Source organism: Sus scrofa, chromosome 13, assembly GCF_054392235.1.
Source record: "Sus scrofa isolate SSC_HxYL_T2T_F1_AM1 chromosome 13, Sscrofa_HxYL_maternal_Yorkshire_Landrace_v2.0, whole genome shotgun sequence".
NCBI classification, from domain to species: domain Eukaryota; kingdom Metazoa; phylum Chordata; class Mammalia; order Artiodactyla; family Suidae; genus Sus; species Sus scrofa.
The window spans coordinates 28,607,786-28,635,292 of record NC_139395.1 but is presented as its reverse complement, the minus strand read 5'-3'; the positions used below and the strand labels follow the sequence as shown (position 1 = coordinate 28,635,292).

Genomic DNA, 27,507 nt, shown 5'->3' with positions numbered 1-27,507 from the left:
TCTGCCCCCTTCTCTCTCTCTTCTCCTTCTGGCACCCCTATAATATGGATGTTGGTGTGTTTCACGTTGTCCCAGAGTTCTCTGAGACTCTCTTCATTTGTTTTCAATCTTTTTTCTCTTTTCTGTTCTGCATCCGTCATTTCCACTAGTCTGTCCTCCACCTTGCTTATTTGTTCTTCTGCCTCCTGTATTCTGCTGTTCGCTGCTTCTGGTGAATTTCGTATTTCAGTTATTGTAGTTTGCATCTCTTCTTGTTTAAGTTTTGTATCTTGTATCTCTTTGGTCATTGTTTCCTGTAAGTTATCCATCTTTGCCTCCAGTTTATTTCCAATGTCTTGCATCATCTTCAGCATCAACAGTCTGAAGTCTTTTTCCTGGAGGCTGAGAATCTCCTCATGGCTTAGCTGTTTTTCTGGGGTTTTTCCTTTCCCCCTCATCTGAGTTAGAGTTCCCTGTCTTTTCATTTGTACAGGTTTTTGGTGTGGTGACCTTTTTACAGATAAAAGGGTTGTGGCCTCTCTTACTTCTGGTGTCTGCCCCCCTTGTGGCTGAAGTCAGTATGGGAGGCTTGCTGTAGGCTTCCTGATGGGAGGGGCTGATGCCTGCCCCCTGGTAGGAGGAGGGATTCTAACCCCTCTGTTGGGTGGGGCTTAGTCTCTGGATGGGATTAGAGGCAGCTGTGTGCCTGAGGGGTCTTTAGGCAGCCCGTTTACTGAGGGGCAGCAGTGCTGTTGTCCCACCTGGGTTGTTGTTTGCCCTGGGGCTTCTCAGCACTGAGTGATGGGTGGGGCCAGATTTTCCCCAAATGGCCACCTCCAGAGAAAGGCAGCTGCTGAGTATTCCCGAGAGCTTTGTCTTCAATGTCCTTCCCTCACAACAAGCCACATTCACCCCTGTTTTCCCAGGATGTCCTCCAAGCACTGCAGTCAGGTTTGACCCAGATTTCTATGGAGACCTCACTCTGCCCTGGGACCCAGTGCACGTGAAAGTCCATGTGCGCCTTTTAAGAATGGGGTCTCTGTTTTCCCCAGTCCTGTGGAGCTCCTGTGCACAAGCCCCACTGGCCTTCAAAGCCAGATGCTCCAGGGTCTCTTTCTCCCTGTGCCAGACCCCCGCACTTGAGAGTTTGATGTAGGGCTCAGAACTCTCACTCCTGTAGGTGAGTCTCTCTCTGTGAACCAGTTAGTTTTCAGTCTGTGGAGCTTCCCACCTGGGAGGTATGGGGTTGTTTATATCGTGAAATTGCCCCTCCTCCCTCTTGATGTGGCCTCCTCTTTTTCTTCTGGAGTAGGATGTCTTTTTTAAGTATTCCGGTCCATTTTGGTGAAGTGTGCTCAGTCTTTAGTTGTGAATTTTGTTGTTTTTAGGAGAGAAGTTGAGCTCCAGTCCTTCTATTCCGCCATCTTAATCCCGTCTCCCCCTCAAATAATCTGGAAATAATAATTTTAATAATCAACCCATGACCCTTCAAACTCATTCTGAATGATTAGTGGAAGATTAATGATGATTTAATGTGAAATCAATTGTATTATTTTTTATTTTTGGGAAACTGATAAAACCTATCCAGTTTTTATTTTTGAGTAATTTTTAATTGGCTAAAGCCTAGCTCATTTAATGAAATAGTCTTTTATAAAATTATTTTGTAAAGGATCTTTTCATCCATTTTACTTCCACTAAAATATCAGAAATGTATGTGTGTTTGAGCCTATTTCTTACTATAATCAGTTATACACAGTGAGGGATTGTCAGAGTAACCCCACATTTTATCCTGGTTATTATTAGCTGTTTGTATGCTAGTTAGATATAATTTAGGATATTAGAAAACATAAGGTCAATAAAATATATGCAGTGTATTATAAACATTCTACTCAAAAGGTGCATTAAAGAATAAAAATTCTTTGTGTTATTTATATATATGCATCTTATTTGCATCTTATGTTTGGGGGCTAAATTGTGACACAAATTTATTCAGTAAATGACTCTTGGGACTTTTGAGAGTTTAAACAATCTTTCCTTGTCCTTCCCTCCACTTTGGGGCAAGCAAGAGAAAGCAAAGAACCCAGAAACCCTTCTGCCCTTGTGCGAAGCTGACCCAAGGGCACTGTGTGTTGTTTGGTGTACCCTTGGCGCCACCTGCAGCTCATTTTCAGAAGTACATGACCTTGTCCTCCACCTGCTTTGCGCTTGGGGTGTCCTCCCCTCTGACTCCCTGTTGTCTGGTCCACCCCTGCAGTACATGGAGATCGTGGCCCATGGGTACCTTGGCTACGGGGAGGCCCAGCACAGCGTGGACAAGCTGGTCAACATGACGTGTAAGAGCCCTTGGCAGGGTGTTTGCAGCAGGGAGGGTGGTAAGCTTACCGGCAGCCATGGGACTGAGAGGCCACACCAGATGTTATACTCAGGGAATAAATGGATTCAGTGAGGATATTTACTTATTTTTATTATTTAAAGTTTTGTTGGAGTATAGTTGACTTAAAATGTGTTAGTTTCAGGTGTACACCAAGTGAATCAATTGTATATACACACATATCCATTTTCTTCAGATTCTTTTTCCATTTAGGTTATCATAGAATATTGAGTGATGGGAGTTCCTGTTGTGGCTCAGTGATTAATGAATCCGACTAGGAACCATGAGGTTGTGGGTTCAATCCCTGGCCTCACTCAGTGGGTTAAGGATCCGGCCTTGCCATAAGTTGTGGTGTGGGTCAAAGACATGGCTTGGATCCCGAGTTGCTGTGGCTCTGGCATAGGCCGAGGCTATAGCTCCGATTAGACCTGGGAACCTCCAGGTGCAGGCCTAAAAGACAAAAAAAAAAAAAAAAAAAAAAAGATTATTGAATGGAGTTCCCCGTGTTATACAGCAGGGTGGGGAGACTTTTAAATCATAGCTCTTATCTTAAAAAGCTGTTACGTGTTTCAAAAGATTTTCATTGAGCACAAGCTTATTTTTAGTGCAAGAGAGGCTTCCTTCACAAAAGCAAATTTTGGTAGAAATTTTTTTTTCGTCTCTTGATTTCTATTAAAATGTTGGAGAGGAGTCAGTATCGAGTATATCGGAGGTATTCGGTTGAGCTAATACCTACTTCAAAAAATCTGGAACATTCAGAACATAAAAAAGAAGCCAAGGAATTTCCCGGTGGCTCGACTGGTTAACAGGTTAAGGACACTGATGTTGTTACTGCAGTGGCGTAGGTCACTGCTGTGGTGCAGGTTCAACCCCTGGCCGGGGAACTTCCACGTGCCATGGGCATGGCCAAAAACAAACAAACAAACAAAAAAACCAAAAGCAAACAAAAACCAACAAACAAAAGAAACCAAAACCCTAAATATGATGATAATGAGAAGCACTGGTCTGTGTGAGTAGGAGCTGCTCCCTCAACACCCAGTCTTCTCTTTTTGAAAGTTCCTCCCAGCACACCTTCCAGGATTCATCATCCATCCACATTTGATGAGTGTGGACTCCTGTTCTTGGCGGGGGCAGCCCACTTTCTTTATGTGCACAGGCTGGTTTCCCATATTTGTTTGCACGATAGGCCCTTGAATCTTGGTTACAGGGAGGAGTCTGTGGTAAGGCCTTGGCACTGGGAAGGTTATTTGAGGCCAACCATCCCCCTCAGCTGAGGAACCTTGCTAAGTCCATGCCATGAAATTTTTATGGGGAGGATCTCTGAAGAATAGGTTTCATTTTGAACTCATTTCAATTTTTTTTTTTTTTTTTGGGCCATGCCCATGGCATGCTGAAGTTCCTGGGCCAGAGACTGAACCTGTGCCACAGCAGTAACCCAACCCACAGCAGTGACAACACTGCATCCTTAACCTGCTGAGCCATGAGGAAACTCTGGGAACTCATTCAACTTTAAGTAGAGGGAAACATTTGATTTTTTTGCTCTCTGTAGTTCATTATTATGAATGTATAAGTAGTGTATATAACAGTATATATGCACTACTTATTATATGTAACAAATGCTAGTTGAACTTGAAAGGTGATTCCAGGAGTGAAAAAACAACCCTGCCCCACCCCCTCCACTGTCCCTTCGTGCTGCCTGTGTTTCCACTTGTCCTTCTCCTGCCCACCAATACTTGAGACCCAAGGTTCTAGGGGCACTGCCCCCATTAAGCTTAAATTCCCTCATTGAGACATTTCCTTCCTTTATAGATATTTTTCAAAAACTTGCTGCTGTGAAAGACCAAAGAGAATGGGTCACCACAAGCGGAGCCCACAAGGTGAGTGGTCCCAGGAGTCAACGCCAAGTCTTCCCAGGGCGATAGTTCACGTGCCTGGGTTCAGAGCCCCTGCGGTCATTGTAATTCACACACCTGCCACCCTAGCCCCAAATTGTCAATCTCTGCCAACCCCGGTGAGAGCTGGGAGTCGTGCCTGTTTAAGTCTTTGGAGGGTCAGCCTCCGTGGTCTTGAGAAAGAGACTGTATTGTTCAAGCAGCTTGTCGTACTTACACAATTAAACCTTACTTTCCTTCATTTTACAGACGTTAGTAAATCTGCTCAGTGCCCGAGATACTAGTGTTCTGTTGGGTGCCCTTCTGGCTCTGGCTAGTTTAGCTGAAAGGTAAGTGTGTTTAAATAACTTCTGCTGCTGCCTCGTTTTAGGTGGCAGAGATGCGAAATAGATCAGTTTCTCTAGTTATTTCGTCACCTATTATTTAAAATTTGTGAGAAATAATCATGAAGTAGCATTCATATATTGAAGAAGACCCTGAATAGAATTAGAAAAGCAGCATTGGAGAATTTAAGTTGGAATGGCAAAGCAATTTAAATTTTCTTTTTTTGGAGTTTCCATTGTGGCTCAGCGGTAACTAACGGGACTAGATCCGTGATGACACGTGTTTGACCCCTGGTCTCTCTCAGTGGGTTAAGAATCCAGTGTTGCCCTGAGCTGTGGTGAAGGTTGAAGATGCGGTTCTGATCTGGAGTTGCTGTGGCTGTGGTGTAGGCTGGAAGCTGCACCTCCGATTTGACCCCTAGCCTGGAAACTTTGTGGAATGATTGCCAGGATCAAAATAATTTTAATAAATTTATGTTATTGTATTTTGTAATTGTAGTTAATTTACAATATTACATTTGTCTCAGATATACAACATCGTGATTCAATATTTTCATAGTTTATACCCTATTTAAAGTTATTATAAAACAATTGTTATATTTCCCTGTTCTATGCACTATATCCTTGTTGCTGATCTATTTTATGTGTAGTACTTTGTATCTCCATCCTATTTGCCTATTTTGCCCTTCTTTTCTTCCTTCTCCCCATTGATGATCACCACTTTGTTCTTTCTACCTGTGAGTCTGTTTCTGTTTTGTTATATATATTCGATTATTTTTTCGTTTCCACGTATAAGTGATAACATAGAGGATTTGTCTTTCTCTGACTAATTTCACTAAGCATAATATTCTCTAGTCCTTCTTCGCTGTTGTACATGGCAAAACTTCATTTTTTATGTCTGGGTAATATTCCATTATATATTGATACATCCATCACCTGTCAGTCCACTTTTTTGTGTGTGGTGAGAATATGTAAGATCTCCCAGCAGCTTTCAAGGGCACAACACCACATTGCTAACTGCAGCGACCATGCTGAACATCTGGTCCTTAGCAATTCTTTTTATAATTGAACATTTGTACCTTCTTCTCTTTTTTTTTTTTTTTTTTTTTTTTTGGTCTTTTGGCTTTTGTCTTTTTAAGGCCACACCTGTGGCATATGGAGGTTCCCAGGCTTGGGGTTAAATCGGAGCTGTAGCTGCCGGCCTACAGCACAGCTATAGCAATGTGAGATCCGAGCCATGTCTGTGACCTACACCATAGCTCACGGCAACACTAGATCCTTAACCCACTGAGTGGGGCCAGAGATCGGACCTGAGTCCTCATAGATAGTAGTTGGGGTTCGTTAACCACTGAGCCACGACAGGAACTCCAACATTTGTACCTTTAACCTACATCTCCCTGCTTCCCCCACTAAGCACCCACTGTTCTCTTCTCAGCTTCTATGTACTCAGTTGTGTTTGTTTTAGATTCTACGTGTAAGGGATACCATACCCTTCTCTGTCTAGCTTATTTCATTTAACATAATGTCCTCTAGGTTCATCCATGTTGTCATAATTGACAGAATTTCCTTCTTTTTTATGGCTGAATAATATTCATATATCACTATATATATCATTTATGTGATCTATATATATCGTTTTCTTTATCCATTTTGTCTGTCAAAAGACATATAAGTCATTTCTGTATCTTGGCTGTTGTGAATAATGCTAATCAATGCTTTTTTGTAAATAGTATGTGCTTCCTTTTCTCCAAAGGGAATCAGGTTATCATCATATACTATTATTAAAGAAATTTAAATTTATGATATACAGTCCTGATTGAATGTTGGAATTTGATGGAGCCCTGTCCCATAGAGCTGGATTGCATTTTGTTAGTCCTCTTGGGATAATATGAAGTCTAGGATATTAAATAGGTTACTATGGTAAAAGACATTTTTCGATGTTACTAATAGTTATCACTTTGTAGTCCAGAATGTAGGGAGAAGATAAGTGAACTCAACATTGTAGAAAATCTGCTGATGATTTTACATGAATATGACTTGCTTTCCAAAAGGTAGGTTTGCTCACGGGGGGAAAACACAGTGTCTTCTATTTGATGAAAATGATGATGATGGTTTTTATTATGTCATGTTGTTTACATTGTTAACTGAGTATCATGTGTGAGCTTGGCATTTATTTCCTTTTTAAGTGATGTAAAGAAGCCAATAGCAAAGAGGTGTATACATTTATCTTTGGTCCTGCTTTACTTCTAGAACTGGTCATAGATGCAAAATATATAAATCTTATGATCACATCTTTAATATTTCTGTTTATTGAATTTTTTTTTATATCCGGCCTCCTTAAGAAAGAAACTCTGAGGTGGCTCCACTTTTAGTAATTTCAGATTGTGTGTGTAATTTTAGATTGCTAAAACCAATATGTCTTAAGGAAAGGAAAATATGTTAAGCTAGCTACTGATTTATTTCATAATCACTTGTTATTATAACTCAAGAGAATCTATTCACTTGAACATCTTGCCCTAAAAACTTACTATATTCAAATATTCATTAGGTTATAGAGTTGCAACTGACATCATTTGATATGTCGTCGAGTAAGTCACAATCTTCTAAAGAGGCAAATAGAGCAGAAATCCCAAGTAGTGAAGCACTGATGTAACTCATAGTAAATTCCTTGGATTCCTCTTCTAAAACAATTTAACGCTCTTTAACAAACTTATAGTCTGCTTGCTTATCTGAATTCATTCACTGCCCGTAGCCTCTGCACAGGTGTTGGAAAACCAAAGATGAACAAGACATGATTGCCTGGTGTGGGAGATGAGTCCGACACACAGATCACCAGTTGGATCACAACCCTGTGGGTGCTGTGGTCAGTGGATGCACAGGATGGACACTCTGGGGGCACAGAGCAACCCTCCAACCAGAGCGAGGGGTCATGCTGAGTTTCCTAGAAGAAGGAGGAACTGTCTAGGCAGAATTTGTTGCTGCCACATGGAGGCATGCAATGGTGTGAGGGAGGAACGTGCATGGGCGGGCACCTGCAGGCACCAGGAACCTAGTTAGACAGTGGCCGATAAGTTAGAACAGAGCTCACTCCGGTCAGGCCTTCTACACATGAGGCTCTGCTCTAGGCACTTTTGTGAGTTAACTCATTTGATCTGCACTGTCAGCCTCTTATTTTATAAATGAGACACCTTTAGCCAGGTCACAAAGAGTGTGGGTTTTATCAGGAACATTATGGGGATTCTCAGAAAGACTGGGGAATCAGAGTTATCAGAGTTATTTTGGGGAACAGTTACTCCGATAGCAGTGTTATAGGGGGTGTGGAATATAACCACAGAATGAGATCCACTTAGAACAAAGAGGGACAGTTTGGTGAAGGTGAAGAATACCATCTATCAAAGAATATAGGTTCTGAGTATCAGAGCATGAAAGTCTGGGGAGGGGAGAAGCCATGGAAAATTACCTCCGGAAAGGACTTGTGGAGCAGGATAAGAATGAGAATGCTGGAGAGGTGGGTGATAAGAGGGTCTTATATCTTGAGTATAACCGATTATCACACGGTGGAGGGCAGTGGGGCCAGCTAGCAGCAGGACTTAGAAGAGAATTAATCCCAGTGGTTGATCAGGAAATAGGGGAACTGAAAGCTCTCGATTGGCAGTGGCAAGTTGGAAAAGGAGAGGGAAGTGTCTTGGATGTTTCCCAGTCTTCAGCTTGGAAAATTGAAGATTGTGGTGCCCTGGGTCTACACTGGGAATATAAAAGGAAGGGCTGATTTGGGGAGGAGGATAATGATGAGTTTAGAGACAGTGGGGTAAGTACCTATGGAACAGGTATGTGGACAGAACTTCTAGAGTTAAGGGTGATGCTGTCTCTAAGGTCACAAGACCAGGTTAGGAGGAGTATTTGAGGCCATGGGAGTAAATGACATTGTCCATGGAGAGGAGAGAGAGAGACTGGAGGATTAAGGATGATTCTATGCACTGTCTACCATCATAATATTTCACAGCTCAGCTAAACCTTGTCTCAGCCATCCTTATTTTTATTTTACTCTGCAGATATTCACTGAGCACTTTGCATTTAATTTCCCTGCATCATAGTGGTTTTATTATCATGTATTGATGTCTGATTTTTGCAGTCATACATTAAGTTTCTGAATACTAGGAGTAAGCTTTTCTATTTCTTTTGTCTTGTGCAAAATGCAGGTCCCCTTGTATGTACTTGGTGCAACTTGCTGATTAATAGGTATTTAGCCGGACCAGGCAGATATGACTTAGAAAATGGTGGGGAAAGCTAGGACCCACAGGCTGTATTTAGCCTCCTGCCTGTTTTTGTGAATAAAGATTTATTGGAGCACAGCTGAGCCCCCAATGTCTGTGTGTTGTCTGTGGCTGCTTTTGCACCTATTGGTGTGGCTGGTGGTCGTGTGGCCCCCAATGCTGAAAACATCTGGCTGTGGTCCAGCCCTTTACAGAAAACGCCCGGGGACTGAAACTTGAATGTGATATGTTTGCCTGACAGTCTGGGGAGTGCTGCCTCTCAGCTTGAATGTCGCCCCCTGCAGGCTGACGGCAGAGCTGCTGCGCTTGTTGTGTGCCGAGCGCCAGGTGAAGGAGCAGGTGAAGCTGTACGAGGGGGTGCCCGTTCTCCTCAGCCTGCTCCACTCGGACCACCTGAAGCTGCTCTGGAGTGTTGTCTGGATTCTGGTACAGGTTTGTGAGGACCCCGAGACCAGTGTGGAAATTCGCATCTGGGGAGGCATCAAGCAGCTTCTTCATATTTTGCGAGGGTGAGTCAGGGTGGGGCTTTGGCTGACGTCTCCCTGGTTGAGGAAGGCTGGGGTCCTGGCAGGGGAAGGTGGAGTGGTCACTCGCTCAGCTGGCTCCTTCTGCCCTTTGGTCATTCATGTTCTGCAGTCTTTTTTAGAAAAAAAAGTTATTTTTATTTATTTTGTTTTTTGGCTATGACACACAGCATATTTGATGTGGGAGTCTCAGTTTCAAGGCCAGGGCTTGCACCCAGGCCACAGCAGTGAAAGTACAGAATCTTAACCACTAGACCACCATGTAACTCCCCAAGTCATTTTTAATTGTTGTCAACAGGCTCTAAAGCACTGTTGAGAGCGTTCAACCTTTAAGTTCCTTGACGTATTTATCAGGAAGCCTTGACATATTCATCTTCGCATCCTCAGCCTCCAGGACAGTGCCAGGAGGTAGAAGGCCATCAGTCTGAAAATGTGGGTTGAATGGAAACCCAGTAACCCAAACAAAACATTAGTCTTGACACGTTTTTCTTTTTTCTTTCTTTTTTTTTTTTTTTTTTCAGCTTTTTAGGGCTGAACCTGCAGCATATGGAAGTTCCCAAGCTAGGGGTTGAATCAGAGCTACTGCTGCTGGCCTACACCACAACCACAGCAACGCGGGATCTGAGCTGCATCTGCGACCTACACCACAACTCATGGCAACACCGGATCCTTAACCCACTGAATGAGGCCAGGGATTGAACCTGCATCCTCATGGATACTAGCTGGGCTCGTTACCGCTGAGCCACAATGGGAACTTCTTTGCCACATTTTTCTTGAGTCAGTATAAGCATATTGTAATCCCAATAATTACAGTAATTACTACTATTTTACTAAAATGTCTCTGTGTTTATATGTCATTCATCTATAAAGAGAAGACAAAGAAACCGGTATATAATCCTTGTGATAATATGGTTAATCAAATGATTGCCATGTTACACATCTCCATCGAGTTCTCCCCCTTTCTCTCTAATCTCTGCTGCAGTGCCTGTCTTTGTTATTTCTCTTTTAAGAGTAGACTCCAGTGACATTCAAAGCCATGGATCTGGGGAAGGAATGGTTTGTTAAAATAGTTTCGAACCGAAATTCTCTTGATTTATGTTGCAAAAACTAGAACAATAACAAAAATGGTAGATATTTGTATGTATTATATATATTGAGAAGTATTTAATAACAACATCTATGGATACCATCAGTGGGAAGGTTCTTTTACCTATAATTATTGTAAAGCATAAGTCATCCCCCTAGGTGCTGAATCAAAGTTGGAAAAGATTATGTCTGCCTGAAGAAGATCGCATTTATCTGTAATATGAAAATAAAGCTTATTCTAATAAAAGCAGAGTAACACATCAATTTTAAATGTGATATGTTATCAAATCAATATTCAGACTTTGTGCTGTTTATGCCTGGTGACTTGCTATTGTGAAAGTAAGAGTCATCAACTCCAAGCATACCAAAGCATTCCAAAGCATAAGGACAGACTGTAGAGATGAGAGCAATGGTTTTGTTAACAATTTCTGTCATTACCAAAACCAAGAGAAAAAATGTGTGGCCTCATGACAATCTACTTGCTTTTATGAATATCCCATAAAAATCTCAACTATTTTAAAATGTAAGTTGTAAATCTTTCGTTAGTATGGTGGCATAATAAGGTAGCTCCAGAGTCATAATAATTATGATTTCAAAGGTATTTTTTCTCTTGAGTTTGTAGGATGCTTCTGCTGGTGGTGGTTGTTTTATTATTGGTCCATCATACCTGTGACAGTGCCTGTGGGTAGCCCTCTTGGAGAGCAGCTATTCTCTTGATGATAAAATTAAATTATATAACAGTTAAACAGTACTTCAGGGACAAGACCTGCATTTTGATCACATAGAATTGAGTTTACTATAGGCTCAAGTTTTCCTCTTTTGCTCAAATCATAACTGCCCATTATAGAAAAGAATTCTTTCACGTCTAAAGAGTAATTTTCCATGTCCACTTCTATGGTGCAATGTTGGAAATCTCTTCCCTGGGAAGATGATATGTGTCAACACTTCTTCTATGTTAAATATGGCTCAGTGCTCTGGGAGAATTTATTACCCCAGCTGGGTAAACAATATCCTTTCAGAGCTTGGGCTGCCTGGAGCTGGAACAGGGGTGAGATGGCTGGGTTGTCTATTGGCTTGAGTATACGCAGGCTCTGTTGTCAGTGTGGTTTCCAGGAAATCTGTTCATGCCCATTCGCCTGCAATCCCAAACTCAAAGGCCGTTCCTAAAGGACTGCCTACTCTTGATCAGGCAGAGTGATCCCTAAGATTCAAGTTTGAATGCAATTAAAGGTCATTGACTGTGACTATTCTTAGATCCAGCTCCATTGCCTTCCCTGTGCTCACTGAAGGTGGGCCTTGGGCCCAGATGACACAGGAGAGAGGCCAAGGAGACTCTTCACATTATATGTGCACACATAAAAATCTAGACAGCTACTGCCACCAAAGTAAATAAACGAAAAAACATGGTGACCATGTACAACAAAAGGGAACAAAGCAGATAAAGATAGATGAGTCATCTATTATGGAAGATGTTGCACTAAGTAAACAGAAAAACAAATGCTTTATTTTATCAAAGACATTAAATAGAACATGACATTTATGAATAGAGATTAAAAACGAGATGATAGGACAATAAAAAGGTAGAGCAGAATGATTGTGGTGCTTGGAAAGAAAATGAAAACTGAACACTGCCATAGAACTGAGTACCAGGAAGGATGTGGAGTTAGTAAAAGGAAGGGCATGCCTGAAAACATTGCACATACACAGAGGAAAAAGACAAAGGAATAAGAGCAACTGGAAAATGAAGGACCTGGCCTGCAGAAGATGGGTTTTCAATACATGGATAATTGATATCCCTAAGGTAGAGGATAAAACAAAAGGAATTTTTGGAAAACCCCAGTGACCTGCTAGGAGCGAATTTGCCTAAGATAAAGGAAGATTGAAATTAAAGAGAAAAAGACAAAACTCAGAATGATGAAGTCTGAGCTGTGTTCAAGGAAATGGCAGAACAGAATTCAAAACAAAGGCAGATGCAGGAAAAGAGAGGAACGACCCCTGCCTCACACCATGTACAAAAATCACACCTGGATGGATTGGAAGGCCAGACAATAAAGATTACACAGAATAAAACCATATGACCTGGGGGAGGCAGACATTTCTCATCCAGGAGCTAGAAAGCACTGACCATGAAGGAACATTGATAACTTGGTCTTTGCATTAACTTTTCTTTTTCAGAGACCGAAATTTCGTTTCTGATCGTTCCTCCATTGGCAGCCTGTCAAGCGCCAATGCAGCTGGCCGGATCCAGCAGCTTCATTTGTCAGAAGATCTAAGCCCTCGGGAAATACAGGAAAATACTTTCTCTCTTCAAGCAGGTATTTATATCATATTATTATGTTTTATTATTTAGTACTGTTTAACCCTTATATTATCATTCTGTTATAAAATTATAGTGATAACATTAATCAGGCCCAATTTATCACTTTAAAAAAATATGAGGCTAAGGAGTCCCCTTGTGCACAGTGGGTTAAAGATCCAGTGTTGTCACTTCAGTAGCTTTGGGTCACTGCTCTGGCATGGGTTCGATCCCTGGCCCAGAACTTACATATGCCTCAGGCATGGCCAAAAAAAAAAAAAAATGTGAAGTTAAATCCATGTGGATGCCTGAAACTTCGTGGTACTAGTGTTGGACTTGCTGGTTAGCCATAGCCTAAGCTGTCCTTTCCCTTCCATGTTCTGGACATCTGGATGATGGAGGGTGAACTCTCGGCCCCTTCCACTTACTAGTTCAGCAGCCTCGTCTGTTAGCCTCTCTGAACCTCAGTCTTCACATTGGTAAAATTAGCAATCAGAGTTCATACTCTGACTATAAGGGTTAATTTGGGTAATACATTTAATTTTTTTCTTTTGTTCTGTTTTTTTTTTTTTGTCTTTTTTTAGGGCCGTACCCACAGCTTATGGAGGTTCCCAGGCTAGGGGTCTAATTGGAGCTACAGCTGCTGGCCTACAGCATAGCCACAGCAATTCGGGATCCAAGCCACGTCTGCAATCTACACCACAACTCACGGCAATGCTGGATCCTTAACCCACTGAGTGAGGCCAGGGATCAAACCCACAACCTCATGGTTCCTAGTCGGATTTGCTTCCACTGCGCCATGATGGGAATTCCGGATAATATATTTAAAATGGTCATTTACTCAACCATCATGGATGTGTATTGAGCATCTGCTAAGTTCCAGGCATGTGTTGGGCACCAGGGGTTATAGTGAATGAGGTAGAAACAGTACCTCCCTCTGGGTACACAATAGGTGCTCGATAAAAGGCTGCTGGGGTAGGGGTGCCTATGAATTACATGAAGAGGAGAGTTAGAAGCATTTCCCTCTCCCAGAGCCATGACAAAAGGAGAATCAGTTTTTTCTGAGGAGTGACTGCCAACACTTCTCTGACAGGACTTAGAATGTTGCTGATGACTGACTCCGTGTTGGTGGTTTTCTTTCCAGCCTGCTGTGCAGCCCTCACTGAACTTGTGCTCAATGACACCAATGCCCAGCAGGTGGTTCAGGTGAGAAGGCGGTGCCAAGACCATGTCACGATGGTGGGAGCTCACCTCAGCTGGCACCTGTGTCCCTGAACACAGCTTCTGGGGTCCTAGCAACATGGTTTTAAAATAGTTTAATATGTCTTATTTTTAAAAAAAATATATATATATTTTAATTGTTTTTTTATAGAATAAAATACATATATTTAAACACAATTACATTCATACAGATTATTATATCATGGGTCTTAAACAGAATAAGTGACTCCCTCTGGAAAAGTGGAATGGAAAATATGCTGAGACAAATAGGAAATTTATTCTATACTTTATCCCATTTTGTATGGCTTTCATCTTTACCTTAGTATTATCTATTACATTTTCAATTTCTCTTTAAAAATTACCATTATATTAAAATTGTGTATATTGTGCAACTAAAATTTATAAAGAAGGAAGCCTTATATACCATTAAATATTTTATATAGCATCATAAAAAGAATAATTTAACTGGTAAGAATAACAAAAATAATACACCCTCTGAAAATAAGTAAAATATAAAATGCATAAATTGGTTAAAAAACTGTGTAACTATATAAATATGTCCTCACAATTTGTTACATCTTATTGGTTCTTCAATAAAGGCATTACACCATTCTAGGTGATGTGATAAACAAGACAGTATACACCTCACATTGTACCTTGGAGAGAAATGGTTATTAATACAATTGTAGAACTGCATTATTTAATTGTACAATTGCATTATTTAATTATAATTATCACAAATTCTTTGATGGAGAGGAAATCAGAATAAGATCTAAGGAGACTTCAGCATTCCAAGAATGATGTCAAATGACCCCCTTCATGGTGGATTATGCACTTATTTACTATGAGATATATTTCTTCTCCAGAGATTCCTTGTTAGTGTATGAATTGTAGATTTTTGGTTTGCAGTCATTCTGAAGTTTTGATGTAAGAGCCTATATGTATATGAGATTGTTTTGAGTTGTTGTTCTCTTAATTGCAAGTTCATCTCCAGTGTCCTGCGTTTGTACCCACCTCTTCTCATGATTTCTGACTTTGGTGGTATAATTGTGCATGGATGATTTCGTATCTTTACTGTATATATACCTTTACTGGTGAGCCTTGTCATTTGTGGAATTTTTGTTTCCTGTTGCTGTCTTTCCTTTTCTGCCTAGGGAAGTTCCTTTAGTATTTGTTGTAAGGCTGGTTTAGTGTTGCTGAATTCTCTCAGCTTTTGCTTATGTGTGAAGGTTTTGCTTTCTCCTCCAAATCTGAACGAGAGCCTTGCTGGGTAGAGTCATCTTGGTTGGAGGTTTTTTCCTTTCATCACCTTGAGTATATCATGCCACTCCCTTCTGGCCTGCAGAGTTTCTGCTGACAAATCTGCTGATAACCTTATCGGGGTTCCCTTGTATGTTACTTGGTTCTTTTCCCTAGGTGCTTTCAAGATTTTCTCTTTGGCTTGAATTTTGGTCAGCTTGATTAACATGTGTCTTGGTGTATTCCTCCTTGGGTTTATTTTGTATGGTACTCATTGTGCTTCCTGGGTTTGAGTGAGTGGTTCCTTTCCCATGTGAGGGAAGTTTTTGGCTATTATCTCTTGGAATATTTTTTCTGTCCCCTTCTCTCTCTCTTCTCCTTCTGGCACCCCTATAATATGGATGTTGGTGCGTTTCACGTTGTCCCAGAGTTCTCTGAAACTCTCTTCATTTGTTTTCAATCTTTTTTCTCTTTTCTGTTCTGCATCCGTCATTTCCACTCGTCTGTCCTCCACCTTGCTTATTTGTTCTTCTGCCTCCTGTATTCTGCTGTTCGCTGCTTCTAGCGAATTTTGTATTTCAGTTATTGTAGTTTGCATCTCTTCTTGTTTTAAGTTTTGTATCTTGTATCTCTTTGGTCAGTGTTTCCTGTAAGTTATCCATCTTTGCCTCCAGTTTATTTTTGATGTCTTGCATCATCTTCAGCATCAACAGTCTGAAGTCTTTTTCCTGGAGGCTGAGAATCTCCTCATGGCTTAGCTGTTTTTCTGGGGTTTTTCCTTTCCCTCTCATCTGAGTTAGAGTTCCCTGTCTTTTCATTTGTACTGGTTTTTGGTGTGGTGACCTTTTTACAGATAAAAGGGTTGTAGCCTCTCTTACTTGTGGTGTCTGCCCCCCTTGTGGCTGAGGTCAGTATGGGGGGCTTGCTGTAGGCTTCCTGATGGGAGGGGCTGATGCCTGCCCTTGGTAGGAGGAGGGATTCTAACCCCTCTGTTGGGTGGGGCTTAGTCTCTGGATGGGATTAGAGGCAGCTGTGTGCCTGAGGGGTCTTTAGGTAGCCTGTTTACTGAGGGGCAGCAGTGCTGTTGTCCCACCTGGGTTGTTGTTTGCCCTGGGGCTTCTCAGGCTGGCTGATGGGTGGGGCCAGATTTTCCCCAAATGGCCACCTCCAGAGAAAGGCAGCTGCTGAATATTCCCAAGAGCTTTGCCTTCAATGTCCCTCCCTCACAACAAGCCACATTCACCCCTGTTTTCCCAGGATGTCCTCCAAGAACTGCAGTCAGGTTTGACCTAGGTTCCTGTGGAGACCTCACTCTGCCCTGGGACCCAGTGCACATGAAAGTCTGTGTGTGCCTTTTAAGAATGGGGTCTCTGTTTTCCCCAGTCCTGTGGAGCTCCTGTGCACAAGCCCCACTGGCCTTCAAAGCCAGATGCTCCAGGGGCTCTTTCTCCTGGTGCCAGATCCCCACAGGTGAGGGTTTGATGTGGGGCTCAGAACTCTCACTCCTGTAGGTGAGTCTCTCTCTGTGAACCAGTTAGTTTTCAGTCTGTGGAGCTTCCCACCTGGGAGGTATGGGGTTGTTTGTATCATGAAATCACCCCTCCTCCCTCTTGATGTGGCCTCTTCTTGTTCTTCTGGAGTAGGATGTCTTTTTTAAGGTTTCTGGTCCATTTGGGTGGAGATTGCTCAGCTTTTAGTTGTGAATTTTGTTGTTTTTAGGAGAGAAGTTGAGCTCCAGTCCTTCTATTCTGCCATCTTAATATGTGTTAAATTCCACTTGATATTTTTTCCTTCCCCTTTTAACTCACTTGCTTAAAAAGAACCCCCTTGTCATGGTTGATGATATTTCTTTCCCTTATTTATTTATTTATTTATTTGCCTTTTTTCTTTTTAAGGGCCACACCCATGGCACATGGAGGTTCCCAGGCTAGGGGTCAAATCGGAGCTGCAGCTGCCAGTCTACACCACAGCCACAGCAACGCAGGATGCGAGCCGTGAATGCGACCTACACCACAGCTCATGGCAATGCCGTATCCTTAACCCACTGAGCAAGGCCAGGGATCAAATCCTCATCCTCATGGATAGTAGTCAGGTTTGTTAACCACTGAGCCATGACAGGAACTCCTTCTTTCCCATATTATGTGCTGTCTTTTTTATTTTCTTTATCTTTTAGAAATTATTTATTTATTCATTTATTTAGGCTGCACCCGTAGCATGCAAAAGTTCTCAGACCAGGGATCCAACTTATGCCATAGCAGTGACAACTCTGAATCCTTAACCAGCTGAGCCATGAGGGAACTCCATCTTTATCTTTTTTTTTTAAATAAAAGCTATTCTGAATTGCTTTAATTCTGGACATATGGGATACCAGGAGTTAAGGACAGCAGTCACTTTAAAAGAGTACATCAAAATATTCAGCTAGAGGTGATTGAAACACAGCAAACAAAATATTTATTGCCAGGAAACTGATTTCACAAAGCATATTTCATTAATCAACCACTATATGTAGAGTTATATGTGTGTGTATATACACACATGTTTGCATATGTAAATACATATATAAGTGGACAACTCTTGTGTTTCTATTATAAAAGTTAGTTTTGCTTGTTGAACTTTACAGAGGAAACTTTTTTTTTGGTCAATACATCAACTTCCAAATACATCAGTTCATAAAGTTAGTAAGGGATCAGGCTGCCAATGATCAGAGTCTCTGGGGAAGCTCTGCTGAGATCGGCGTGGCTGGTGGGGCAGGAGGCTAGTCCTGTTATCATTATTTGCTATCTCGGCCCCTGGAAAAAAAGACTTAGCTTAAGTTTTGACTTTGTCATGTATAAAATGGAAACTATATACTAATTCACAGAATAGCTATAAAGAACTAGTGCAGTAAGGCAGGGAAAGCTCTTCCCAGTTGTAAATGTCCACATAGTGTAGAACTCAATAAATTATAATTTAAGATAATAAAAGGTAGCATTAAGGTGATACTTTTTGTTCACTCTTCCACGGCTGTATTTGTATTATAAATAATTCTAGAAAGACATTAACTATTTACAAAATAACTTTCATTTTCTTTTTTATTCCATTATGTTTGTTTCTGTTATTTTTAATTTTTTTCTTTTCTATAGTAATTTATCTATATGCATTATTTAATTAATAAAACCATAAAGGGAAAATTGTATTTCATAATTAGATATTTAAAATGCAAAATATAAAGATATTTAGATTCCTTTATTCTGTCCCTTTTTCGCCCTCATCCCTTGCCTTTAAAGTATTTAAATCACTTTTAATTGATATACTTTGTTATTTATAATCTTTAACGACAGGTGAAAATTTAAGATTGTGGTTGTAGTCTTCAGTGTTTCAAAGTATTACACTGACATGTTTAGTATTGTCCTGTGATATTTACCCATAATTCCAAAATTATACTAATATTTTTTCTTTAGTATTCTGTGTATCTCTGTGGCATTGTTACTGGTCCTAATAACGTGGCACCTTTATTCTTCCAGGAAAATGGTGTCTATACAATAGCAAAATTAATTTTACCAAACAAACAAAAGAATGCAGCAAACACTCATCTGTTACAGGTAAGAAGCATGTCCATTGTTCTTTAATATCAAGTTAATGAAATGTGGGGAAATTTTGATAATCTATGAATTTTAGACGATTTAGGTTAGCACTGGTTCCTGTGCTGACCAGAAGGGCAAATATCTAAGCCTAGCATGGGGACAAATGCTGTTAAAACAATATTAAAGGCTTAGCAGTGGTTTCTCTGAAGGACGTCAGGTAACTTTACTTAGGTATTTCTTTCCTCATCAGTAAGTTCTATTTTTCAAACACATTGCTTGTTTATCAGAAAATAATAAGAGGAGAATTATGTGCCCTCTTTAAGCATGGACCACAGTCACTAGCATTTCACCTTCACAAAGGCACACCTGTGAAATGGAGCTTGCTGGATGCGAAGGTGAATAAAGGGATGGAAGTGGGCACCAGTGATACCTGCCGCAGGGTGGCGGGGCATCCACCCAGAAGGAACTGCATGTGCGAAGCACGGGATCCTGGCAACTTAGAGTGTGCTTAGGTGGATGAGTGGGGCTGGGGGTGGGGTGGGGTGGGGAGTGACTTAATTAAGAGCTGAGGCCTGAAAGGTAAGAAGGGGCCCCTTATGCAGAGTCTTGTGTGCTTTTTTGATTGGAGGGAACAGGGGGCCAGTGCTCCCAAAGACACTGGAATGGAGTTCCCCTGGTGGCACAGTGGTTAATGAATCCGACTGGGAACCATGAGGTTGTGGGTTCGATCCCTGGCCTTGCTCAGTAGGTTAAGGAGCTGGCGTTGCTGTGAGCTGTGGTGTAGGTTGCAGATGTGGCTCGGATCCCGTGTTGCTGTGGCTCTGGCGTAGGCCGGTGGCTACAGCTCCGATTAGACCCCTAGCCTGGGAACCTCCATACGCCACGGGAGCAGCCCAAGAAATGGCAAAACAAATAAACAAACAAACAGACAAACAAAAATGAAAAAAGAACCAAAGATGCTGGAATGATCAAATCAGATTTATCATGTCTTTGCAGGAGCTCATTTTTTTTTTTTTTAAGTCATTAGAAAGGAGGTAAGAAACTACCTTTGCCTTCAATCTGACTTAAGAACTTTCACTGAGAATGATGGTCAGATGTAGCGGAGAAATTTTTGGTGGTATCTTTGGGCTGGTAGGCAGGGGGTTTGGAGGGCATATGGGTGTAGGACTTACATTCTCTAGGCAGCACAGATAAGGTACCCGGCAGGTGCCTCTGGTTAAGCAGAGGGTTTTTAGAGTATTTATCTTGACATTCTTCTGAGGCACACACATGTTCCCCACTGCTTTCTCACCAGCCTTCTTCTTTTGTGTCATTTGTTACCTGCCTCCCTTCCCTGCTCCATTTTGTTTGGGACCCTTCCCCACGGAGACCACTGATTTTATGACGTGATTCCAGATTTGCACTCAGCAGAGCCTGTTCGCTTGGTGGTGGCCTGTCGTACAGGCCAGCTGCAGGCTGGGCTCTTTTCTCAGCACTGCAAAATGTCCTGTGTTTGTTCTTCTTTGTAAAAGTCTCACAGGCCCCTTAGAGTCCTTGGGAGTTACTCTAGATTGCTCTGTTTGGGGAATGCTTAAGGCTTTCCTCAAGAGACCAATTTGTCAAGTCTGAGTCCAGCGTGCCTGTGGCTATTTTTATATGCCATCATTTCTAGTGTTTATTTTCTCAGAAGCTATATAAATATTGAGGCATACATAGCAGGCCAGAAACAAAGTCAGCCTTGAGCTCCTGGAAATCTCGGGACATTTGGTTTTCTCAGCATAGGAGTTTTATTTCTTGTCTTTGTGCTCCTTTTGTACTTTCTAGAAAGGGACTAATGACAGGCACTGGATGAGACATGGCCCAGATCCCTAGCTTGCCACTCCACAGATGTTTTTTAAACCTGAGACCTGGCCCGGGGATCGATGTTTTTGGTTTTTGGTTACAAGCTTTGGCTCCCACATGGACCAGCCATGCCGGTGATAAAGCTACATTAATGTTCATGTCATGATAATTCTGTCCTGAAAGTGTTTTACTTTGTGGAGCTACCATTTGAAAATCACATGTCCTCTTATTTTCCAGTGTTATGCTTTCAGAGCCTTGAGGTTTCTCTTCAGTATGGAAAGAAACAGACCACTCTTTAAAAGGTATGAACTTAGAGAAATGGAAGTGACCCGTGGCCATTAGATTCAGCAGTTTTCAAATACCTGCTTTAGAGGCAAACATTAAGAGTCAGTATGCAAAACCCATGTCTTCAGATTTCTTAAAATCCACAGATAAAACTGAGCTGCCCTAGTGATATCTTAACTCTGAAAATTCACAAAATGATGAGAAAAGCACATGGCCGACTTTAACAACATAGCTCTTAACATGTGACTGCTAGAGTTTTTAGTTTTTCCTTTTTTGTTTTAGACATTATCATTTTACTTTCCATAATAAATTGAGTTTCCTTTAGTATTTGTCATTCGTATTTTTTAAATTACAAATTTTAAATTTTAAATTAAATTTTAAATTTAAATTTTAAATTACAAATTTAAATTACAAATTTTTAAATTACAAACTTAATTTCTGGCTTAGCAGAACCCACTACCTGCTCATCAGATCCCTCTTTCACACACTCATAGCCAGCAAACATGTCTTCTCCGTTGCATCACAATTTACCAAATTAACAGGTGACGCAACTTTTAAGTTAAAATGAAAATGTTGCTTTTAGACAAGGATGTAGATTCTATTCTCCAAATGAGGAAGGACAATGTAGTTTTTTCTGGTAACTCCAAAATGTTTGTGTTGGGAAATATAAACAGTGACATGCTGAAACCAGATGCATTGCCAAACCCTCTCATCAAACAACAAGAAAGCCCTACATGCCACCTGGGGGACATTCCCTGCCCTCTGTGCCAAAGCTGTTAACATTTTAAATGGATGAAGTAAAAATATGTGCTTGTTGTTGCGTATTCAAAAATGTCCAAAGTTGATCTCGTCATTTCCTTTTTTCTCCATTTAAAAAAATTTTTACTGACGTACAGTTGATTTACAATGTTTGTTAATTTCTGCTGTACAACAAAGTGATTCAGTTATACACACAAGCATATCTATTCTTTTTTCAGATTCTTTTCCCATATAGGTTATCACAGAATATTGGGCAGAGTCCCCTGTGCTATACAGCCGGTCCCTGTCTTGACCGTCCGCTTCATATACAATAGTGTGCATAGGCCAATTCCAAACTCCCAGTCATTCCCCCACCCCTTTCCCCATTGATTAAGTTTGTTTTTTGGGGGGGATTTATTGGCTGTACCTATGGCATATGGAAGTTCCTGGGCCAGGGATTGAGTCTGAGCTGCAGCCTATGCCATAGCTATGCTGGGCTGGAGATCAAACCCATGCCTCTGCAAAGACCGGAGCCACTGCAGTTGGATCCCTAACCCATTGTGCCACAGCAGGAACTCCACCATAAGTTTGTGTTTGAAGTCTGTAAGTCTGTTTCTGTTTTGTAAACAAGTTCATTTGTATGATTTTTTAAAAGATTCTGTATGTAAGTGATATCATATGCTGTTTTTCTTTGTGTCATTTCCTTTTAATCAATAGAAAATAAATTGTCTGGATAGCCTTCACAGGATAGGAATTAATTTGAAGGGGAGGAGGCTGGATCTTTCTGACTGTGTGGTGAGCATGACAGAAAAACCACTGACTTAAGAGTTCTCTGGTGGCACTGTGGGTTAAGGATCCAGCAGCAGCTTGGATCGCAGCTGTGGCAGGGTTGATCCCTGGCCCAGGAACTTATGCATGCCATGGGTGTGGCCAAAAAAAAAAAAAAAAAAAAAAGAGAGAGAGAGAGAGAAAAGGAAAACCACTACCTCGGGAAGCAGACATTGGTTACCTACAGGTGTGGTCTGCACACCATAGAGGTGTGGGCAGGTTAGCCAAAGTCTTAGGTGCAAGTTCTTACTAGAATTTTATTAATAAGGTACAACAGAAACAAAGCTTTGAGTTCAGAAGCATGGCAAATTTTATGTTTTCACTTTGTTTCTTGAATTTAGGGGAAGAAAAATAATTAAAATTAGCTATTCACCATAACTTTTCATTTCAAGGCCCAGAATCATCATTTCAATGACCTTAAAGGATTTCATAAACCCTTGAAGCCAGTACCTTGGACACGGTGCACAAATCTCTGCATTTTAAAAGCATCTGTATTTAATTAATTTTATTTTCACAAAACCTTCAAAAATTAGGTTCATGTTTGCTTCTAGGGCTAATATGAGGACTGAACCAAAAGGCATTTGTGGAAACGCTCTGTGCTCAATAAACACCCAGTGAACATTCATTCCTATATTTGGTGCGACACCCTGAAATGTCTTAATAAGGCTTTCGTAAGGTCTCTATCATCCTTTTTTTTTTTTTTTTTAAATTGTGACAAAAAGCACATAACATGAGCTCTACCCTCCTTTTTTTGAATGTGTGGAACAGTGTTCTTAGCTATAATCACGACCTTGTACGGCAGATCTCTCAAACTTTCCAGTTTCTTTTCCTTACCCCTTATAGACTATACCTCTAGCTTATTTTTGTGAGATAAGTTGATGAGTATTACTTTCCCAATTTGTTGAAGAGTATATTTAATGTAATTAACCTGCAAGTGAGCCAGTTCCCAAAGGGAAGGAATAAGCCACAGTTTCCAACTCCTACATGAAGCTTGTGTATGTGTTTTTCTCTGTAGGCTTTTCCCCACCGACTTATTTGAGATCTTCATTGATATAGGACATTATGTGCGTGACATCAGTGCTTATGAAGAGTTGGTATCAAAGTTGAACGTGTTAGTGGTAAGTCTTGAGTTGTAAATATTTGGTGGCAGGATGCTATGTGGTCCTGACAGATTTATCACAGCCACCTGTTTCCTTTTCATTTTTTGGTTAGGAGGATGAACTGAAGCAAATCGCTGAAAATATTGAAAGCATTAATCAGAATAAAGCTCCTTCGAAATACATAGGCAACTATGCAATTTTGGATCACCTTGGAAGTGGAGCTTTTGGCTGTGTTTACAAGGTGACTTTGCCCTTGAGCAACATTTCTGACATTTCCAGAAAACCCAGTGTCCACTTGCACATCCGCGCACAAGTGAATGGGAGCTCTCGTCATGGACAAATAGATGTAAAAATTAGAATGATTGTTTTTGTCCAACAGATAGCTGCACTGATGTTGTCTTAATCTTAGCTCTCAGCTCCAGAAATTGGTCACTGACCAAAGCTGTCATTAATCTCTCATACAAATAGTCAAAATTTGGAGAATGCATGACACATTTTCCAAATTTATACCAGTGTTTCTATATTTACCGAGCAAAATCCTATGAAATATTGCAGACTGATCCAGGAGATACCAATTTTTTTGATATGAGCTTAGTGTAAATGCAAATTGAATTTTTATAGGTATGTGACCTATTTAGATGACTTGGGATTAATCATGTGACCTAATTAATCTAATTTTTCTTTCCCTCTATAGCCACAACTCATTCTTTTTTTTTTTTTTTTTCCTTCTTATTTTAGGTTAGAAAGCTTAGTGGTCAAAATCTTTTAGCAATGAAAGAGGTCAATTTACATAACCCGGCCTTTGGAAAGGATAAAAAAGATCGAGACAGCAGTGTGAGGAATATTGTTTCTGAATTAACCATAATTAAAGAACAGGTAAATGTTCTGGTGATGGTTTATGAAGATAGTTCCCTTAAATAAATGTCATCAAGAAAAGTAGGATTCTCGTGGTGTTCTTGTCCATGCTGTGTAAGAACTGGTTCTGTTTGAAATAACTGACATTGAGGCGATGTCAGCTTTTCTCCTACGGCTTGACATTGAACCTTGGACGGTTGCTGGAGTTATAAGTGTATCAGGGCCAAGGATGCATAACAGAGAGTATCACTTATGAGCAAGCATGTCTGTTCCCTTCTTATTATATTGTAGAGTATTACCTCTTTACATGCATAAGAGTATGACTCAGGCTTCCTGACTTTTGTCAAGTGGAACCTAGTTGTTAACGTTCCTCACATACGGCTTCTTTCATCAAAAATGTGGATTTTTTCAAGACGAGTTATTATTTATTGGCACAAGCAAAATATTCTAACCTCATGTTAACAGCTCAATTAAGGCTCATGGTGAAGGTTTGTTTGGGGAGAAAGAACAAGTGCATAGGAAGAGAAAGGGGGTTTCTTTCTGTGATCAAAGAAAAGATTGCTTTCTTTTTCAGCCTTCTTTGTTTATACATTCATTATGAATACTCTTTGTCTCTAACTCCTGGGGAGACCTATCAGTTTATGGCTGTTTGCTTTCCATTGGTTAAATTTGCATCTCTGCTGGGACATAAAGAGCCATAAATATGATGATCTTTATTCAGAGAAATCTGCAGTTCCACTCCAATTTATAATTTACAGTAAATATTGTTAACAGATTGTTTTATAGTCAGCTTTTATATACAAATAGATTTTTTATTTTAGGGCCCCACCCACAGCATATGGAAGTTCCCGGCGAGGGGTCGAATCAGAGCTGCAGCTGCCGGCCTACACCACAGCCACAGCAATGCTGGATCTGAGCCACATCTGTGACCTATACCACAGCTCACAGCAATGCCAGATCCTTAACCCACTGAGCGAGGCCAGGGATCGAACCTGCGTCCTCATGGATGCTAGTTCGGTTCATTAACCGCTGAGCCATGACAGGAACTCCCACATACATTCTTTTGAGGTGTAATTGATACATGACAGTATGCTAGTTTCAGGTGTGCAACATGATGATTGAGTATTTGTATATGTTGTGACATGATCCCCACATTAAGTCCAGTTGACACCCCCCACCACACGTACTTGACACTTTTTTCCCCTGTGATAAGAACTTATAAATGGCAAGGAAGGCTTTTATTCAGGACCACTGCAGTAGAAGTCAAACCACTGCAACAGGGGAGAGAAATTAAACTCACCTTTGAACACAGCAGAGATTGCTGGGGATTTACTAAAGTCAGGGACATGGGGGTCAAAGGGTAGGAAATTACTAAGGAAATTCTCAGATTGGGGAGAAGAAATGCTTGATTCGATAACTAAGATGGGGGGTGAGGAACTTGATAGGATATCAATAGTGCAGCAATTCTCACTAAACTGGCTTAGTAGTATTCTTTTTAAAAATTTTTAGTTTTTTAAAAATTTTTAAAAATTTTATTGAAGTATAGTTGTTTTGCAATGTTATGTTGATTTCTGATGTACAGCAAAGTGATTCAGTTGTGTGCATACTCACGTCCATTCTTTTTCTGATTGTTCTCCCTTATAAATTCCCACAGAATATTGGGTAGAGTTCCCTGTGCTATACAGCGGGTCCCTGTTGACCGTCCATTCTATATGCAAGAGTGCACATGTGTCAATCCCCAACCCACAGTCCATTCCCCCAACCCTTGCCCTTTCGGTAACCATAAGTTTGTTTTCTATATCTGTGCGTCTGTTTCTGTTTTGTAAATAAGTTCATTTGTATCCTTTTTTTTAAATTCCACATATTAGTGATAGCATGTGATGTTTGTCTTTCTCTGTCTGATTTACTCCATTTAGTATGATCAACCCTAGGATTCTTGCTAAAATCAGGCAGGCCTAGTCTGGAGGAGGGCTCACAGGAGCCCGACCTAAGTTTGTTCCAGGAGGAAGTCCTTGTCAACTATTGTTACAAGAATAATTTTATTGGAGTCACTAACTCTTAGATGGTTTCAGTTTCATGCTAATCATGTTGGTGAGCACAGCAAGACACCAGTTGTGTAAATAGACGCAGTGTATATAAAAATTGAAGTTCAGGGAGAGATTAAGAGCCTACATATATATGTTCAAAATTAATTGCTTCATTCACTTTTCTCGTCTATGCCATATGTGTGGTGTTGGAATCATCCTCTCTTTTAATTAAATTAGGTGATAAAGCAGATAAATTTTTAATTCTGTTTGGTAAAGCTATATGGGAAATTGCTATTTTCAGACTAGTTTTGTAAGTAGCAAATAAAAAGAATCATAAAAAAATTAGGTTTTATCTTGAAATGCTTAGTTTAATAAGTAAACATAAATGTGATAATTTCTTTGTTGTTTTCACATATGATGTTCAACTAAATTGTCTGTGAAGTCAAGTTTGTATTTTGAAGTAATATATTGTTTGTGATTTATTTTCTTTTAGCTTTATCATCCCAATATTGTACGCTATTACAAAACATTTCTGGAAAGTAAGTATAAGTTTTCATGATATTTGTAATAAAGGAAATGCATCTATGTTACTTACATATTTCTATTTTAGAATGTTACAAAATAAGCTTAATCAACTATTTTATTTACTTTTTTTTTGTCATTTATATGACAACGGATGACATTGTGCATCATTTGCTCAATCAGTGAAACACTAATAATCAATGGTCAAAAGGTAAAGCCAAAGTAATAATTATTGCTGTTTTCTTATACAAAAAGCCCTTAATGGGATCAGGAGAAAAGAAAACTAAAGGATGACGGCTTCTTCAAGAAAAAATTAAAAGTTGTTTTTACTGAATCAGATGACACTTTCTATCCCCCACATAAGAGCTAGGTTTATGAGATTTCTTTTTCTTAAAGTTCAGGTAATTGCCACCAGGTGGCAGTGGAACCCTGACTGAATCCGTGGGCAGGCTCTTTCTGATAGAGTGATGGAAAAATGGAATCAAAATGTTGAGATAAAAATCAAACTCGGTCACTTGTTTAAAAAAAATCAGACTTTGGACTGAAGTAATACACATATGTAT

At 40.4% G+C, this 27,507-nt stretch overlaps 1 protein-coding gene across 19 annotated transcripts in view; it reads left to right on the top strand.

Moving 5' to 3' along the window:
- The window catches only part of NEK10 (NIMA related kinase 10), a 178,728-nt gene that overhangs the window by 65,256 nt on the left and 85,965 nt on the right, over positions 1 to 27,507 (top strand). For 13 of the 19 annotated variants that reach the window (XM_084990133.1, XM_084990132.1, XM_084990125.1 and 10 more), the window contains 13 exons: positions 2,234 to 2,312; positions 4,160 to 4,227; positions 4,492 to 4,571; positions 6,530 to 6,616; positions 9,124 to 9,348; positions 12,625 to 12,764; positions 13,890 to 13,951; positions 18,709 to 18,786; positions 20,827 to 20,891; positions 23,456 to 23,558; positions 23,653 to 23,781; positions 24,279 to 24,416; positions 26,916 to 26,961. In XM_084990133.1, the coding sequence (XP_084846259.1) occupies positions 2,234 to 2,312; positions 4,160 to 4,227; positions 4,492 to 4,571; positions 6,530 to 6,616; positions 9,124 to 9,348; positions 12,625 to 12,764; positions 13,890 to 13,951; positions 18,709 to 18,786; positions 20,827 to 20,891; positions 23,456 to 23,558; positions 23,653 to 23,781; positions 24,279 to 24,416; positions 26,916 to 26,961 (1,300 nt within the window). The remainder of the gene's footprint in view (positions 1 to 2,233; positions 2,313 to 4,159; positions 4,228 to 4,491; positions 4,572 to 6,529; positions 6,617 to 9,123; positions 9,349 to 12,624; positions 12,765 to 13,889; positions 13,952 to 18,708; positions 18,787 to 20,826; positions 20,892 to 23,455; positions 23,559 to 23,652; positions 23,782 to 24,278; positions 24,417 to 26,915; positions 26,962 to 27,507) is intronic. The other 6 variants (XM_084990131.1, XM_084990130.1, XM_084990127.1 and 3 more) reach the window with 1 other exon arrangement.